This window comes from Chaetodon auriga, chromosome 4 (assembly GCF_051107435.1).
Source record: "Chaetodon auriga isolate fChaAug3 chromosome 4, fChaAug3.hap1, whole genome shotgun sequence".
Taxonomy (NCBI): domain Eukaryota; kingdom Metazoa; phylum Chordata; class Actinopteri; order Chaetodontiformes; family Chaetodontidae; genus Chaetodon; species Chaetodon auriga.
This window is the reverse complement of record NC_135077.1, coordinates 1,102,501-1,120,713: the sequence shown is the minus strand read 5'-3', so window position 1 is coordinate 1,120,713 and position 18,213 is coordinate 1,102,501. Positions and strand designations below refer to the sequence as shown.

The 18,213-nt window shown below is 48.2% G+C and overlaps 2 protein-coding genes across 7 annotated transcripts; both read right to left on the bottom strand.

The window, feature by feature from the left end:
- Window positions 1-309: 309 nt before the first annotated feature.
- On the bottom strand, window positions 310-8,739 carry LOC143319287 (coiled-coil domain-containing protein 149-like). Of its 6 annotated transcripts, XM_076728116.1 has the most exons (13): window positions 8,546-8,734; window positions 7,660-7,821; window positions 7,510-7,548; window positions 6,958-7,065; window positions 6,708-6,824; window positions 5,980-6,152; window positions 5,805-5,877; window positions 4,908-4,992; window positions 4,648-4,795; window positions 3,877-3,953; window positions 3,735-3,770; window positions 3,486-3,551; window positions 310-2,975 (listed from the first exon to the last, which is right to left on the bottom strand). In XM_076728116.1, the coding sequence occupies exons 1-13, from the start codon at window positions 8,594-8,596 to the stop codon at window positions 2,470-2,472; spliced, it is 1,641 nt and encodes a 546-aa protein (XP_076584231.1). In that variant the 5' UTR covers window positions 8,597-8,734; the 3' UTR covers window positions 310-2,469. The 6 variants fall into 6 exon arrangements, with proteins under 6 accessions (XP_076584231.1, XP_076584232.1, XP_076584228.1 ...); XM_076728117.1 differs by lacking the exon at window positions 3,735-3,770 and having other exon boundaries at window positions 8,546-8,739; XM_076728113.1 differs by having other exon boundaries at window positions 3,877-4,795.
- A 1,169-nt stretch (window positions 8,740-9,908) lies between these two features.
- On the bottom strand, window positions 9,909-15,246 carry LOC143318860 (leucine-rich repeat LGI family member 2-like). Its single transcript, XM_076727355.1, has 8 exons — window positions 14,910-15,246; window positions 14,636-14,707; window positions 14,391-14,462; window positions 14,071-14,142; window positions 13,903-13,974; window positions 12,912-13,081; window positions 12,329-12,493; window positions 9,909-12,115 (listed from the first exon to the last, which is right to left on the bottom strand). Exons 1-8 carry the CDS (start codon window positions 15,083-15,085, stop codon window positions 11,280-11,282), a joined length of 1,635 nt encoding a protein of 544 aa, XP_076583470.1. The 5' UTR covers window positions 15,086-15,246; the 3' UTR covers window positions 9,909-11,279.
- Window positions 15,247-18,213: the final 2,967 nt, after the last annotated feature.

Here is an 18,213-nt window from a genome sequence, read left to right as displayed (position 1 = left end):
TTTTTCATCAAGTCCAGCAAGAAACTTTCTTCCAGTCATGTTCATGCTGTGTGATAAATGAACCACAGATAAATCAGCACTCGTCTTCCTCACAAACAGCATCAAGCTTTGTATTAATTCTACGTAGAATTGTGCAAATTAATTCCTTGTTGACCTTGTCTCCTGACATATGAAGCAAACAGTCTGATCGGCGCACATTTTCTCCTCATTGATCCAGGAATCCAGCCGTTAGCATTTAGCTCACAGACAGTTTGAAGCTCCTGATGAACGCGACCCAGCTCATGTTAGACACCAACAGTCACAACAAAGCAGTCTTGAAAGTCATTTATTTTGCAGAAATAAATCCATTTTGTACACATATTCAACACACACACACACACACACACACACACACACACACACACACACACACACACACACACACACGGCTCTATGTGATTCTACCTGGTGAGTTCTGATTTTTTACCACAAAAACACGATGAAGACGTCAGTGCTGGTACTCTAGATGTTACAGATTACTTGTGTAAAAGTATTCTTAATGAAGGTCTCAGATATTTGTAATTCATCAAATATTTGTTTGCATCAAGGAATTAAAAGCATTGAAAAAGAACAATCATCTGTAATCAATAACGTACAGTCATGCAGGCTTTCATATATGTGTGATAACACTGTGACTACACATAAACACTCTGTGAGGACGTTCAGTTTAGAGGACATGGACAGAACATGCCAGCAGAAAAGCAGGATGGGTAAAAGTCCAGCGGTGAACACATGAACCTGCTCAGCTGATGTCCGTGTGTCGGTCAGGTGATCAGTGCAGTGAGATGAGGCTGGTTGCTTCAAAGCGTGAACAGAGGTAGAATAAGAAAACACGTCTGAGCAGCGTCTTTGTCTTCACGCTGACTGACAGCAGCAGCTGTGCTTTGTTCTTCAGTCTGAGTCCACCTGAGAGACGTCTGACGCTGCAGCAAACAGCACAAACGTCATTCTCACGCTCTGCCTGAGGAGCTTCTCGCTCGGACTGAGAGGCTGAATTTGGACCAAATGGTGGAAGACTGAAAGTTTATGATGGGAGGTGGAAAATGTGACATCACCCCCCCACCCCCCCGCTGTGGACTTTTTAATGACTGTTTTTCCACCTCGGTATACACAGTGTTTAACTGCCCACAGTGCAACAAGAGTCACTTCCTGTTTCCACATGACAACGTGCACAAAAACAGATCCACAGTTTTCTTCCTCAGTTTGGTTCTGGAGGAGCCTGAGCGACACTCGCAGTCTGAGCGACCCTCGCAGTCTGAGCGACCCTCGCAGTCTGAGCGGCACTCGCAGTCTGAGCGGCACTCGCAGTCTGAGCGACACTCGCAGTCTGAGCGGCCCTCGCAGTCTGAGCGACACTCGCAGTCTGAGCGACACTCGCAAACCTCTGGAACACACACTACAAGCAGTTCAACAGGCGGCTCAGGGGTAACTAGTGTGTCAGACACTACTGTGGCTCAGTTGACAGATTTTCCCTTTATATTCATTCATTATATCTTCCTGAAAGATATAGATTTTTCTACCAAGAGGAATCAGTGATTCAGTCACATCTTCATTCTCCCAACATTCAACAGTGGCTTTTGAAACGTAGCAGAAACTAAAGAAAAGAAAATAAAGCAGACATGAGATATGTTTCAGCCGCGCTAAACGCTGGGCTGATCGGCCCGTTCACCACCTCCTGGATGAACAGGCACAAAGTTCGGAGCTGACATTAAGGGTCCCTGCAGGGTGACTCCCTGAATGTCCCTCTAGCGCCACCATCTTACATCTCCATACTTACATAAGTGACAACGCCTTCAGGTTCTGCTGGCGCCAATTAGCAAATGTTAGCATGTTAACAGGCTAAATTGGGATGATTAGCATGGTAAACATTACGCCTGCTTGCTTTAGCTCGTTTGCACTGTCACTGCACAAATAATAAGACAGAAACCAGCCGTTCATCGTCTGAGCCCCAAAACAGTTCTACATTTTGAGCATTTCATTTGAAAGATATTCTTCATTCATCAGAAAATGTGACTCTTTCTTTTTAAACTTCTCCTGATTAGCGTAGCTCACTCCTCATGTGTCTTTCTAAATCTGTCAACTTGAAGGGCCTGAGGACGGATTTCTGTTGTCAAACATGCAAATAAAGACGTTTGACTCCTCTCTTTGTGCTTCATCTGAATGTGTTCCTAATTCTGTTCTTAACAAGATGGTTTTTTTTTTGGTTTTTTTTTTACCATTTTTGGACCCTCGCAGCCTGAGCAACACTCGCGGACGTCTGACGTGTGGCTGTCCTCTGTGTAACTGTCCTCTATGTGTCCTCTGTGGGACTGTCCTCTATATGTCCTCTGTGTGGCTGTCCTCTGTGTGACTGTCCTCTGTGTGACTGTCCTGCTGGATGAAAATGAATGAAGCAGCGTCGTGGTGGAACTGCATCAGTCTCTGCTGTCATCAGATTTCCTGATGGACACAAACATCTGTCTCAGCTAACAGCTGCGTCTCCTGGTTGGACTGGACGTCCTCCTCCTGGTCCTCCTCAGCAGCGGCGGTGGACATAGTGATGCTGATGTTCTCCTCTGTTATAATAAACTCTGTCTCAGCAGCTTCGAGCCGTACAGAGCGTCTCCCTGACTCGTCCTCTGCAGTTTGCTGTGAGACGTCCGTCAGCTGCTGTCCGCTCACGTCCGGCCCTGTGGGCGACGAATCACTGAGACGCTCCTCTTCTTCTGACCGGTGACTCGTTAAAGCCGTCAAATCGATGGTGATCTGTGATCCGTTGCTGCCTGATGTGTCCGACTCCTCCTCGGCTGACTGGAGCGAGGAGCTCTGCTGGAACGTCTCCTCGGCGGACGGCTCCCACACCTCCTCCTGAGGTTCGTCTGGACCGCAGGACGCAGCCGGTGGTCCACTCGCTTGGTTTGGGACTCCTGTGGAGCTCTGCTGATCGCCTTTATCACCTGTAAGGATCCAAGATTTAAGAAAGGGAATCTGACCAACACAGACATGATGGGCGCTGACAGACGTCAGCCACGTTAGCCATGTTAGCTCAGCTTCGTGAATGTGCTTCCTTTGTCACACTTTCTTTTTACTTATGTTTCCAACTTTTCCAGGCGTAAAAACTGTTTCATTAAAGATGTGCACGAACAGCCTGTCTCACCAAACGGCGTCTGAACAACACGCCAGCGTCTTCAGCCGCTTCACGTGTTATCACAACACGTTTGGCTGTTTGCGTGTGATTTAACAACATTCGTATTGTAAAGACAAACAAAAGCAACCACAAGTCAACCTGGACTCATTTTAACTAACCCAACCCGTCGTTTCCTAAACCAACCAAACTGTGTTCATTAGTGTTGGCAACAAGTGAGGAGGGTCACCTGACTTCCTCCTTTCCCACATGTCCAAAATTCAGGAAATGCAGACAGCTTTAATGTACCAAACGGTGAACAGTGGCGAGGACAGAAACCCACCTTCCTGTCCAGGAGACTGTGTCGACTCCTGCTGCTGAGTCTGCAGGATGATGGCGTCTTTCCCTCCTGTGGAGACAAAACATGAACCAGAACAAACGTTCAGAAAAGCAGCAGAAACGTGTCGACATATAGCCGTCGGACCGGAGAGAAATGAGTAAATCTGAGGAGTGATGAGGAGGGATAAGGAGTGATGAGCAGTGATGAGGAGGGTGAAGGTCAAAGGTCAGGGAGGTGATGAGGGGAACATACTTCCATACAGTCCCAGAGACACATTGTATGTCAGGCCTCCAGGCGGCAGGAAGCAAAGGGACAGAAGAAGAGAAGGTCAGGAAGGTAAACATGAACATCTGCAGAGCAAAAAGCTTCAGCCAATCAGTGAGCTTCTGTTCACCTGGAAGACTCCACAGTCCAGACACCTCCAGTGTCTTCAGCTTCTTCTCCAGCTCGGCCACGCGACCACCCAGAATCCTGCAAACACCAAACAGCCTGTTCTGTCCAGAAGACGATGACAGGAGCGCACGCACACACACACGCACACACACACACACACACACACACACACACACACACACACACAGACAGACACAGACACACACGCACACAGACACACACACAGACAGACACACACACAGACAGACACACACACACACACACACAGACACAGACAGAGACACACACACACACACACACACACACACACAGACAGACACACACACACACACAGACAGACACACACACAGACAGACACACACACAGACAGACACACACACACACACACACAGACACAGACAGAGACACACACACAGACAGACACACACACACAGACAGACACACACACACACACAGACAGACACACACACACACACAGACACACACACACACACACACACACACACACAGACAGACACACACACACACACACACACACACAGACACAGACAGAGACACACACACAGACAGACACACACACACAGACAGACACACACACACACACACACACACACACACACACACAGACAGACAGACACACACACACACACAGACACAGACAGAGACACACACACAGACAGACACACACACACAGACAGACACACACACACACACACACACACACACACACACAGACACACACACACACACAGTGAAGTGTGAGGTGGAGTACTTGTTGATCTGCCGTTGGTGCTGAATCACCATGTTCTTCTCGTGGATGGTTTCCAGCAGAGCTGTGGCCAAAGACTTGAGGTCTGAGATGGACTGAGGAGTCACCGGCAAACTGCAGCCGTTCTCCTCCGACAGCAACAGCTCCTTCACTGCACACACACACACGCACACACACACACACCTTAAGATTAAGAGGTTTTCACATTAAGGGGTTCTGCACATCCTCTGCCTTCATCACAGTTTTCCCGCCCCCTCCCCGACCTTGCTTGGCGGACAGCACCCCCGTCAGGGCACTGCTGGTGGCCTTCCCGCAGATCTTGGAGTTCTTCCGGCACTCCAGAGCGCTCTGAAAGCAGCCAAGGACATTAGTCTGTGAGAAACCCACACTGAGAGTTTTCACAGGGCTGGTGGACAGACGTGTGGACAGAGGTGTGGACAGACGTGGGGACAGAGGTGTGGACAGAGGTGTGGACAGAGGTGAGGACAGAGGTGTGGACAGAGGTGTGGACAGACGTGGGGACAGAGGTGTGGACAGAGGTGAGGACAGAGGTGTGGACAGACGTGTGGACAGAGGTGTGGACAGACGTGTGGACGGACATGCGGACAGACGTGCGGACAGACGTGTGGACAGAGGTGTGCACAGAGGTGTGGACAGACATGTGGACAGACGTGTGGACAGAGGTGTGCACAGACATGCGGAAAGAGGTGTGCACAGACGTGTGGACAGATGTGTGGACGGACGTGTGGACAGACGTGGGGACAGAGGTGTGGACAGAGGTGTGGACAGAGGTGTGGACAGACGTGTGGACGGACATGCGGACAGACGTGCGGACAGACGTGTGGACAGAGGTGTGCACAGAGGTGTGGACAGACATGTGGACAGACGTGTGGACAGAGGTGTGCACAGACATGCGGAAAGAGGTGTGCACAGACGTGTGGACAGATGTGTGGACGGACGTGTGGACAGACGTGTGGACAGATGTGTGGACGGACATGTGGACGGACGTGTGGACGGACGTGTGGACAGACGTGTGGACAGACATGTGGACCGACGTGTGGACGGACGTGTGGACAGACGTGTGGACAGACGTGTGGACGGACGTGTGGACAGACATGTGGACCGATGTGTGGACAGACGTGTGGACAGAGAGCAGATACCTTGTACTTCAGCAGGTTTGTCTTCAGTAAGCCCACTTCTTCCTGCAGCTGACTGAAGCGCTGATGCAAATACCTGAAAAGAGACGACGACCGTCATCATTGGTCGGCTCACCGTCGCAGTTATGACGCAGGAAAATCTGAAAACCATCACGTTGTGATCTTTGAAGTCCGTCACCTGTTCTCCATGCAGAGGGCGTCGATGTCTAGGACGCGCACGTCGTCGTTTCCCACGATGTGGTTCATCTCCACGTTGAGGCGATGAGCCTTCTGCTGGAAGACGTCTCGCTCCGCCCGGACGTCCTGAAGCTCGTCTGTGAGCGCCTTCACGCTGTGCTGCAGGACGTCGTTCTACACACACCAATGTGACTCATTTCACTTCTGATACCTGAAGCACGTCTTCCTCATTATACTGTCACACTTTCACTGTACACGACCTGAACTCTTCCTCACTGACCGAATGTATGTGTGCAGTCACAAGAATGGACGCCTGAACGCAGCACGCGGCTCCTGTTCTCACCTGCTCTCACCTGTCCTCCAGCTCTCACCTGTTCTCACCTGCTCTCACCTGCTCTCACCTGTCCTCCAGCTCTCACCTGTTCTCACCTGTTCTCCTGCTCTCACCTGCTCTCACCTGTCCTCCTGTTCTCACCTGTTCTCCTGTTCTCACCTGTCCTCCTGTTCTCACCTGTCCTCCTGCTCTCACCTGTCCTCCTGTTCTCCTGCTCTCACTTGCTCTCACCTGTCCTCCTGCTCTGACCTGTTCTCCTGTTCTCACCTGCTCTCACCTGTCCTCCTGCTCTCACCTGTCCTCCTGTTCTCCTGCTCTCACTTGCTCTCACCTGTCCTCCTGCTCTGACCTGTTCTCCTGTTCTCACCTGCTCTCACCTGTCCTCCTGCTCTCACCTGTTCTCCTGCTCTCTCTAACTGTTTGACCAGATCCTCTCGCTCGTGTGCAGGAAAGTGTCGAGCGCCGACCTCCTCGTCTCCCAGCCTCTGTTTGGTGATGGTCATTCGCAGAAGCTGCCGGACAGAGAGAGCCAATCAAATCATTTTCTGAACGCCGCTCGCTTAAACCAGACGAACCGGCTGATAGGCGGCAGGTGTTGGAGACATTTTCAGGAATAAAAAGACGCAGGGCAGGTTATGGCCTCACCTTGTTGTCACCCTGAGCCTCCATCAGTCGCTGTTTCAGCTCCTTCACCTCCTCAGAAAGTTGGCTGCTTCGTTCTCTGGAGTCTATGAGCAGCTGGGCTAGATTCACCTGAGCAGGTGAACAGGTGAGTTCAGCTGTTTAACTCTTGTGCAATATTCCATGTTTTCTTCAATATCACATATTTTTAGTTTTTTTTGTGCATATTCATATTTTTCTTTTATGTACTTCTTACATATCTTTTTATCTAATGTGCAACAGTGAAACACACTGTTCTTAAACCACGCGAACCCCCACATACAGAGTGTATGTTATATATATATGAAGTTGATTTTTGATGGATTTTATTCCCTGTTATGTCTCTGTTTATGTTCCTGATACTTTACTGCTGCCTGTAACAACCTGATTTCCCCTACAGGGGGTTAACAAAGTGTTAACTTATCTCTTATCTTATCTTATCTCATCTCTAATCTTTCTGAAGTATTATAGAAGCACAGGATGAACTCTTGTTAGACAGGATGCACAAAGACCACCTGCAGGTTAAAATCCACTCACCTGGTTCCTTTTCTCCGGGGGCAGAGACGGATCTCCATCCTGTCAGACAGAAACACACAGTCATTGAATGCAACATCTCCTGAATGTAGCGTGGACAGTTTGAGGCGTTACTGTCCCCGCCGCTGCCCGCCGGACGCTCGGGTGACTCACGATGAGCTCTCTGTACTTCTTCTTGAGGCCCTGGTGGCGCTCGCGGAGCTGGTTGGCCATCAGCTTGAACTGGTCCCTCTCCTGCTGGCAGGTGTCCAGCTCTTTGGACAGAATGAGGAGAGCTTCCTTCTTACTCTCCAGCTTCCGCTTACAGATCAGGAACTGCAGGCGGGAACGAACGTTTGATCAGACAGAGAATAAAAGTTGAAGGCACCGCTGTGGGAACACTGACTGACGCTGACAGGAAGCACCAGAAACTACTTATTTAACGTGAAAGAAAAGGAAGCTGAACGTGACAAACAGGGAGAACTGAAGCCACAGTAACACGTTAGACCCTCTGAAGCTGATATTTATCACATTTCCTGTGTGTGACGGCGACTACTGAATATTTCCATTAACGATGAATCTGTAAATCATGCTTTGATTCAATTCTGAGCCTTTTAAATGTTGAAAACAGAAAAAAAACGACCAACAGAGTGAAAAAGCAGATCCTCACTTTAAGAAGCTCAAACAAAGTGAATGTTTTTTTTTAATCAATAATAATCAATCAGGTGGTGTCAGAGAGTTTTCTTTTGATCCACTAATCGATGAATCTTTTGAGACCTTCACTCTGCAGCTTGCAGCAGTCAATACAGACTGCTGTTAAAACACACAGTGACATCTGAGGACGCGCAGGTGGAGAGCACGAGCAGCATCATGAGGCAGAGGACACCGAGTCCACCTGCGGCGGAAAACAGAGGAAATCTACTTCCTGATCCGCATTCCGTTCACACTGAGAGGAACCGAGCGGGTCCAGATCCACAGAGTCTTATCCGTGACGGCAGGTCTCAGCCGCAGAGGAGGAGGCAGAGGTGACGCTCTCCTCTTCACCTCCTCTCGGTCTCACCTCGTTCACGAGCCCCTGCCAGTCGCTCTCGCTCCTCCGGGAGGAATCCATGTCCGTCCACGGAGACAGAGGACAGCTTAATGAGACCGACGCGGCGTCAGTTTCACAGCAGCGGCTCCGCGGCGGCTCTGGACATCACATCCACTGACATTTTGCATCGTTAACACGGATTAGTCGACTGAGGCGCACGATCTGCATCACTTCCGGCCGCCCTGACGTCAGAGCGTCACGACGCATTTGGGGACCCTCGTCAAAGGGAAAACTCTGCGCGGACAGTTGATTTGTTAAAACAACGTATAATATGAAAAAAATACAACATTCCAAGGTCAACAAGTAACCTCAGTGCAGTTTGTAAAATAACCTGAAATTATTGCTATTAGCATGAAAAACAGAAGGATAAGACAATATTTAATCACAGGTGGACACAAGAGTTCAGATCCTTCACTTTAGTAAACGCAGCAGTAAAAGTATGTAAGTATTATCAGAACTTGAAGTATTAAAACTCCTCCTGGAGCCATAAAGTGTTCCTGTCAGTGTTTTCAGCTTGAGCTCATGTGAACTACTTTACATCCTGTTGGCTGCTTTAATCTGCAGCAACGCTCAGAAAAACAGCCTGTTAAAATGAGTTTGTCTTAGTTTTATTTGACATTTTATTTCCTCTGAATGAACAGCTTTGGAAACAATACATGTGATGAGCCAGAGGTTTGGGAAGTCGATCTGTTCTTGTATTTTAAGGTTTGGGGTCTTGAGTGAACACCTCAAACTAAATCTGCATGTTTTCATCGCTGATTTCGCAGCAGTTTGAGCAGAAACCTCAGACCAGCAGTGTTTTCCTGCGTCATGTGCTTCACCGTGCATCCTCTCAACAGGCCGTCCACGGCGCTTCATCACTCATCCGTTCTGAGCGTGACTCGTCTCATAGTTTGCACGAGAGGCTGTAACATTCAGACATTCACACAGACTTTTACTGTGGCATCAATCACCTCATCCCTCGACAGTGATACAACAACAATAACTGATGATGATGATGATGATGATGATGATGATGATGATGATGATGCTCTGTGTGCCTACGCCTGCACAGTGGACGTGTGATTTGAACATAATCACGGTCTGTAACAGGCACACAGGACAACAGGCCTCTCAGAGCTGCTCTAAGTGCCTCTGCTCTCGCTCTCTTACGTAAACGAAGCGTATAATTACGTCTGCTGCTGCAGCTGCAGGAAAACGCTGCCTCAGACACTGAATCCTGGAGCACAGTCAGTTTCAAACATGCTGTCTGAGGCAATTTGCTTCACGGCCACGTTTCACAGTCTGTGCACCTGCCAAGAATGGACGGAGTGAAAAACAGAGGATCCAAACGTGTGGTTAAATGTCCTTTAATGCTTTTTACACAAACTCATTCTTACAGGAGGCTGAAGGTCGTCGATGTGGCCTGTTGGTAAAAGATCAGCTGTTAGTTTCAGGTAATACAGTGAAAAAGATATTTACACGTCACTGCTAGGTAGGACGTTAGAGCAGACAGAAGGCCAGTGATGATGATGATTTTGCTAAAGCTAGTCGTTGTTAGCATTCTGTGACTTTTAGCTGTTTATCTGCACATCATGCTGTTTCTGCGTGTGTGAAAAAGATTTAAACTCCGAGCCAAACAGACTGCATCATGAAATCTGTACAACACAAGAGAAATATCAAAAGATCAGTGAAGAAGAGAGCGTGTGTTTTAACGTGTGTGTCTGAAGACCATTTCAGTGTTACTCCAGGTCACACAGCAGCACAGTCAGCCTTGTGATTGTAGTTCAGAGGAACATTCAGTGTTACACATTTTGCATAGGAATCAGGAGTAAATGATGTTTTGTTCTGCCACTAATCAGGCACTCTGCTCATACAGGAGCTACTTAGGAGTTAGGCTTTAAGCTCATAATGTCAGGTTAATACATTCTGCTGTGAAAAGAGTTTGAAGAAAACTTCAGTTTCATGCACATTGAAATCATCTTCGTGACAGTTACCGCGATGAGGATTCAGAAAAAGACAAGTTCAGCTGTCTCAAACAAATCGTTTCCCACTTCAGAGCGTTTACGGTAACTTTAGATATTTCACTTGCAGCGGTGACGTCACTGATCGTCTGAAACAACCCCCAAAACACACACACACCTTAGCCAGACCTACATCTGACAACCTCTTCTCCACAGTGAAGGTAAGAAGGTTTGACTGTGTGCAGCCCATTGAAACACCCTCGAACACCTTGAGGCCTCGCTGCCTTCACACTTGATCTGAACCACAGCAGCTTATTTCTGAGCATCGTGACACCTTCAGTGTTCACTGTGGTTCTACAAATGTCATGCACAGCCGCAGGCGCATCATCAGGAATCATCTGTACTGCTATTTATATTTTAGCCCAGGCTGCCGTCTACGGTGGCCAGAATGGACAACCTTCAGCTCGGCCAATGGTGACAAAATTACAATCAAAGCCAAAACCTTTTTTTAATGATAATATCATAATTATCTTCATGCTGTTGCATTGTTTTAGATTCGACTGCCCTTCAGTCTATCGTTAATCCTCCATAACTGCTAGAAATGCATATAAGTAGCAGAAATTTGCCAAAGAAGTTTGTCTCAAACCAAGAAAGATATATCTATTTGCATAAGAGAGATGAACAGCATCGGAGACTCCTCTGTAGCACACAGGCAAAGAGTGACCAGCTCATACTTGACTAGTCATTAATTTGCGAGGCATTTATAAGCTTAAATCTACAATAATATGCTCAAAAACCATCGATTTGCCCTTGAAGCTGGAGGAGAAGATGAAATTCCTCCGGTCGGTGGTCACGGCCGTGAACGAGCGAGGCGACTGCACGTAGATGTCCTTGAACTTGTGAAACATTTTGGTCTCCACATCCCAGAGGTAGATCTGTGTGAAGGAGTAATCGCTGCCAAGAGCGAGGTAGCGCCTGTCTGTGAAGGTGAAAGGCTGCAGGATCATGGCTCCTCGGGAGGGCAGCGCCTGCACCTCAGAGAACTGCTTATTGGCCCACTTCAGGACTTTGGAGTCGCCGATGTAGCAGGTCATGGCCAGATACAGCTCGTTCTCCTCCCGGAAAGCTTTGACGGCCACCACGTCGTCGACGTGAGGGATTTCGCCGTGAAGGAGGAACTTCAGGCTGCTCTTATTCCACAGGTACATGACAGGCGCCTGAGAGCGGCTGGCTAGGATGAGGTAGGACTTCCCGTCCACCTCCACAAACTCAGCATCTGTATCGCGGAACCACTCGTGGAGAAACTGGTAGGAGTAGAAACCGGTTTCATTGCGGTCTGGCTGGTCGGTCCACTTGTACAGAGTAGACAAACCCGCCTTGGAGCTGTCCACGATCACAAAGTACCAATCGCCGTCCATCTGGAAGACCTCGATGTCGTTCGGCTTCGAGATGTTGAACACCTCGATAGTTTGAAACTTCGTGAACTTGTTCTGCTGATCGTCAAACTTGTAAATATGGGAGCCACCGAAGAGCTGAGTGACGATTATCAGGACGTGGTTTTCAATCAGAACGGACCTGCAGCCCACAACAGACTTCCCTGTGAGGATGAAGAGCACACAGAAAATCACATGTCAGATCATCGTGAAGGGACTCTAACAATCATTTCACCTTATGTAGTTTGCTTCGACAACGGTGACGACACTCGACAGAGGAAATAAGCTGCATCTGTGTGTGGGATCAGTTGGTTGTTGGTTTTAGTCTTTTCATGAAATCTTCTGACTCTAAGAAAACACAGAAAAAGACTTCAGACCTGTTATATTATCAAACTTCCTGAAGTTCATTTCAATGTGGTCCCACTCCATGACCACACAGCTGTTGGAGTTGGGGGCGGCCATCGCCACGTATATGTCCTCCTTGAAGGAGAAGATGTCCGCTGACATGGACTGAATGGGAATGGACTGATGACGCACAAAGTCTGTGAGACAAAAGCAGACAGAAAGAGAAAGAGCTAGACCTGCTGACCGAGCGAAAGAGTCGCTGCTTAAATTACATTTTCATGCAGCAGAAAGCTTGTGGGCGAGTCGTGGCCGCCACACTTTGGACTCAATAATGTTTCATGTTTGATTTGAAGACTTTCTAATGTGGTTCTTGTTGCTAAAAGATTTCAAAGCACTTTGGTTCATGACCAAAAACCTGAAAATGAATCACATTCAGCCTCAGCTGTGCAAATGTTAGCATGCTAACATGCTAAGCCAAGACGGTGAACATGAGCATTTTAAGACGCTGACATTAGCATTTAGCTCAAAGCACTGCTTGGCCTCACACAGCGGCTAGCATAGCCGCTGTGTGTGTCTCTGACTGTCCATAACTGACTCTGATACTCGTGGTGTTACCTGTGGAGATGCACCCGCCCGGTGGAATGGGAAGGTCATTGAGCCGCTTGCCCTTCATCTCGCTGGGGCCTGCACAGAAGACATCTGATACTGTGGCGTTGGTGTTTTTCAGCCACGTCATCAGCCACTTGTTCTCACAGCTGCACTGGAAAGAGTTGCCTCGTAGATCCCTGAAAGGTGACAGAGACAATCATCAGCACCTGCACTTCAAGCTCGGGATGCGTTTGATCAGAGAAGGTTGAGATGCCACAGAAGCTCGTCACAGTCATCTGCTCCTGCATGAGGCGAAATCAAGTCAAAGGCAGAATGAGACCGTCTCCATGACAGACAAAGAGCATTATGATCATCCAAATATTAATGCTGCAGGACAGAAAGCTCACGTCTTCACACCTGAACGCTGCAGGAACAGGTGCAAAGGAGACTCATTTCAGCCAGTTTGTCTCACAAAAACCCCTGAAGCATCACAGAGGAGGACAGAGACAACAGAGACACAGAGACAACAGAGACACAGAGACAACAGAGACAACAGAGACATAGAGACACAGAGACAACAGAGACACAGAGACAACAGAGACACAGAGACACAGAGACAACAGAGACAACAGAGACACAGAGACAACAGAGACACAGAGACACAGAGACACAGAGACAACAGAGACACAGAGACAACAGAGACACAGAGACACACAAGATACAGAGACAACAGAGACACAGAGACAACAGAGACACAGAGACACAGAGACACAGAGACAACAGAGACACAGAGACAACAGAGACAACAGAGACACAGAGACACAGTCTTAATATGAATCACATCCAGTTCGTTCTTGTTGGGTTTAATGCTGCCAAACACAAAACACAACCTGAGTCAGCTTCACTTAGGAACACAGTATGGAAACACACACACACACACACACACACACACACACACACACACACACACACACACACGCACACACACACACTGCTGACAGCACAACTGCTTACTCACAGTTCCAGTAAGGAGTCCAAGTCAAAAAACAGATCTCTGGGCAGAAACCTCATGTTGTTATTAGCCAGTGATCTGAAGACACAGAGACAGACGAGCGTTACTGTCCTCTGAGACATCAGTCTGTCTCGCTCAGAATCAGGTGTTGATGCAGAGTGACAGCAGACTTACAGATGAGTCAAATCTCGAAGGCCACGGAAGGAGTTCTTGGTGATCGTTTCAATCTTGTTCCCTTCGATAAATCTGTTCAAAGAGCATAAAACAGGTTCATCAGTGCGGTCGAACGCAGCGCGAGTGAAACACTGTCAACTCATCAGATTTCTGATGCAGGTCAGAACATCGTGTGTGTCAGCATGGAGCCCTTCAGAGGAGCTGCTGGGCAGAGCTGGCTTTTGGAGAAGATACACAAGATACGAGAGACACAACAGCGATGAAGGACATCAGAATGAAACGAGGAGCAAACAACGAAACGTTTGTGGAAAAACACTCACAAGTACTCCAGATGTGGGAGTCCAGAGAAAGCGTCGTCTTTGATTGTGGTCAAAGAATTTGCATTTAGAAGTCTGTGAAGAAAAAAACAAACCAGAGATTCAGACGTCCCTCTCTGTCACTTCTCTAACTCCAAATCAGCAGAAAAAGTTTGCATTATTGATCATCCATCTGTACAAACAAGGCCTGAATGTGGATTACTGATCAACCAATCAATCAATGACAGCCTCACGTGAAGAGGACTTACAGCAGCTGCAGAGAAGGCATGAGGGCAAACATCCCCTCTGTAATTTCAGAAATCGATCCATTCACCATGCTCCTGTTGGAGGAAACACACAGATCAGCGTGTATCTGGGCTGGGACATGTCCACAGTGTGTCCACAGTGTGTCCACAGTGTGTCCACACACACAGCAGAGCCAACTCTGCAGGGACGCACCGAGCAGGACGGACAATCCGCCCTCAGTGCGACACTTCGTGCTTTCCTGACGACAAAATCCAAGAAACGTGCTTAGAAACTCACAGTGAGTTGATCTCGTTGGGGATGGTCCGCGGGATCTGCGAGGTCCCGACGCAGATGATGGTCTCCTTGGAGCAGGAGCATCCTGAAGGACATTTGAAAATCCTCTTCGACTCAGCGGCTCCACACAGAAAGAGGAGCGCGAGCCCGGCCAGCAGCCACTGCTTAGTGCACGTCATGTCGCTTCTTGAACATTAATAGTCAGAAACGGGACCGAGGTCGGTGCTGGCGGCAGCCTCTCCCCGCCCGGGACGCATCAAAATGCAGCAGCAGCAGCAAAGCCCTGACACAGGCTGATACGGCTGCAGCTGCGCCCCGGAAGGATGCTCCGGCGCCGGACGAGGAAAAAAAAACAAAAAAACAAAAAGCTCACTGATCAATGATCTCAGAGGAGGAGGAAGAGGAGGAGGAAGAGGAGGAAGACAGTGAAGAAGAGTGTGACAACATGTCAGAGGAAAGAAGTGAGGCTGACTCAGTCATCACACACATCTGATGGACAGAATCACACATGATGGAGGTGTTAGCTCAGAGATGAATGAACTGATCACAGCAGCAGGAAGATGCACTCTGAGGCCTCACACCTGAGTCACACCTCAGTCCCACCTGAGTCACACCTGAGTCACACCTGAGTCCCACCGCAGTCACACCTGAGTGCACACACTGCAGACACATGGAGCTGATGCAGTGAACACAGATATGTGTGAGAGAAAATGAATCAAAAATAATGTGTTTGAATGTTTAGTTCAGTGAAACAGTTAAATCATCAGGTCGTCCGTCTGCCTCTAAAGAGCTTTTTCTTCATGTTGTGGCTTTAATTTGACTTTATGATGGCAGTCATGTACTCAGTGAACAGTTTGCTTCAGCTTTCTTCAACATGGAGCTCAGATCTCTTCTGTTCACGCCTGTTTCCTGTTTAGAGACTGAAATCAGTTCAACAACAAGATCCTCAGAGAGAGAAGTGATGATGATGATGATGATGGTGATGATGATGATGATGATGATGATGATGATGACTCCTGGAGCCCTTCTGTGTTCTCCTGTGACTTTCTATGTGGTTCTATGTTGTTCTTGAGTTTGTTTGTGGGCTCCACAGTTACAGAGGAGATCCTCAGGCAGGTCCTGACGGAGCTGATGAATGTCGCATCTTTTCACCACCAGAGGGCAGTGAAGCCTTTCAGCTGGCCTCCTCCTCTTCCTCGGCTGCAGCAAAGAGACACAAGAATCCTGATGCAGATCGGAGCATCTTAACCTGCAGAGCTCTTTTCATCAGGTCCAGTCCTCACAGAGGGAGAAGATGGTGTGGTGTTTTAAAGCAGCACGTTTCCACACATGAAGAGCTGAAGAGCACTTTGACCACGAGGAAGAACTCCGTCCTCTGTATTTCTCTGTTCGTGCCTCTGTCTTCCTGCTTCAGGCGCACTGAGCGGTGAACTTTGACACGTGACGGCCTCGTTCAACTGTATCTCCTGCAGCAGGTGGAACTGATGAAGAGCCTGAAGATCACCATGTGCACCAGACCAGGACCTTCACCAGCCAGCCTCTGACCTCGCTCTCACCTGGCCTTTGCTGGCTTGTTGTTTTTGACCGGACTGTGCAGTCGCCTCGCTCAGGAAGAAGGTTCAGAAAACCTGGCAGAGAACATGAAGTGATTGATTCTGGTAACTGATCAGTATCTGAACATCAATGCTTCTCTGTTCGGTCGTTAAATCTGTTTGAAACTGGTCAGATTTCCTCACCACTCACTAAACACACTTCGTATTTCAGTCCAATCAATCACCTTAAAGCTGTACGTTTTGTTCTTCCGTCACGTTATCTTTGCTCCGAATGCCACAAAGTACCATAATTCATAGAGAGAAGAATTCACCAACAATAGTGTTGTTAGTTGTCGCAGCAGGCCCTAACAAGGTGCTGACCTTTGCTGGAGGACCACTAGTTTATGAGCTCGAGTGAAACCGAATATCCATCGGCAGAAGGGAGCGACCGTACGCGTCTGCCATTGCTGGCATAATTCATGACAGCTCTCATCTAGCATTGCTGTTTTTAGGCCGGAGTATCCCTGAAACGCTCAGGACACGTGCAAGCTGAAACCAGATGACGCCACAGCGAGCAGCTCTCCGCCACTTCTTTCTAGACAAGCGCCGAGACGTGAGCGAGGACAGAGGAAAAGCCTTTTTCACATTGGTTCATTCATCAGGCTCAGCTGCTCCGTGACGAGCTGCCTGTCATGACCTCTGACACAGTCGGCCGCACGTTTTTACACTTTGCTCACGTTCTGGATGTTTGCTTGACTTTGGGAACACAGTGAAAGCAGCTTGTTTCCTGTGAGTCGCTCACACTTCCATCAGCAGCATCTGACGTCTGAACGAGCTGAACTGATGAGGAAGAGTTTCTGAAAGATCTGCTGATATTTGCTCTTCTTTGCTCATGTTTGACTTTGGTGCCCTCTGATGGTTGAATGAAGAACAGCGCTCTACCTTTAACTCCTTTAACGCTGTGATGAAGGTCTGATAAACTCCTCTACAGGTCGTTTAACTCGATTCATACATCAGTTCAAACCTGTCGATCAAAGCAACATTAAAAGAAAAGTTTTGCTGCTGGTCGTCCTTTAATAAAGCAGCACAGATAGTAAACAGAAGTGTGTGAATTGATAATAACATGTTTGGTCTGCAGTTATAAACGGTTGGTTGATCCTTTTAGGACGTTGACTTTCAGCACGCAGCAGCTCTTTTCACAGTAAATGATCCATTGAAGGAGTTTTTCTGACAAACTAACCAAAAACACTCAAACGTGTTCTTCTTAATGTTTGATCTGTGCTGTAAAAACGATCAGTAAGTGATTTATGAACTCTTTATGAACTCTGTCCTTAAAATCTGCCATATTTCTGTGTGCAGTGAAGCCTTCTCCACCACAGACCAGTGAAACCACCACGGACATCATTTATCCTCCTTAAGTGAATTGTCATTGTCGGTGGTTTAGAGTAACGCTCTAATCCTTTACATCCACTGAACCAGCTCAAACATCCACAGGTGACCTTTGACCCTTTGAACTATGAAACCCTTGAGGTTTCGGAGGGGGGACCTGCAGAGGTGGGCGTCTGGCTGCTGGTGACTGTTTCACAGCAGGTGTTCAGGCTCTCGAACGTCTCCAGTTCCCCCCGAGGAGCAGCACGAGGCTCAGTGTCCGCGGCACAAACCCGCCGCCGCCGCCGCCGCCGCCGGCGGACTCACGAGCGTGTGGAACAAAGAGCAAGTACTCTGAGCATGTACTCAAGTAAAAGTAGCAAAAACACAGTGTAGAAGTGATTTCA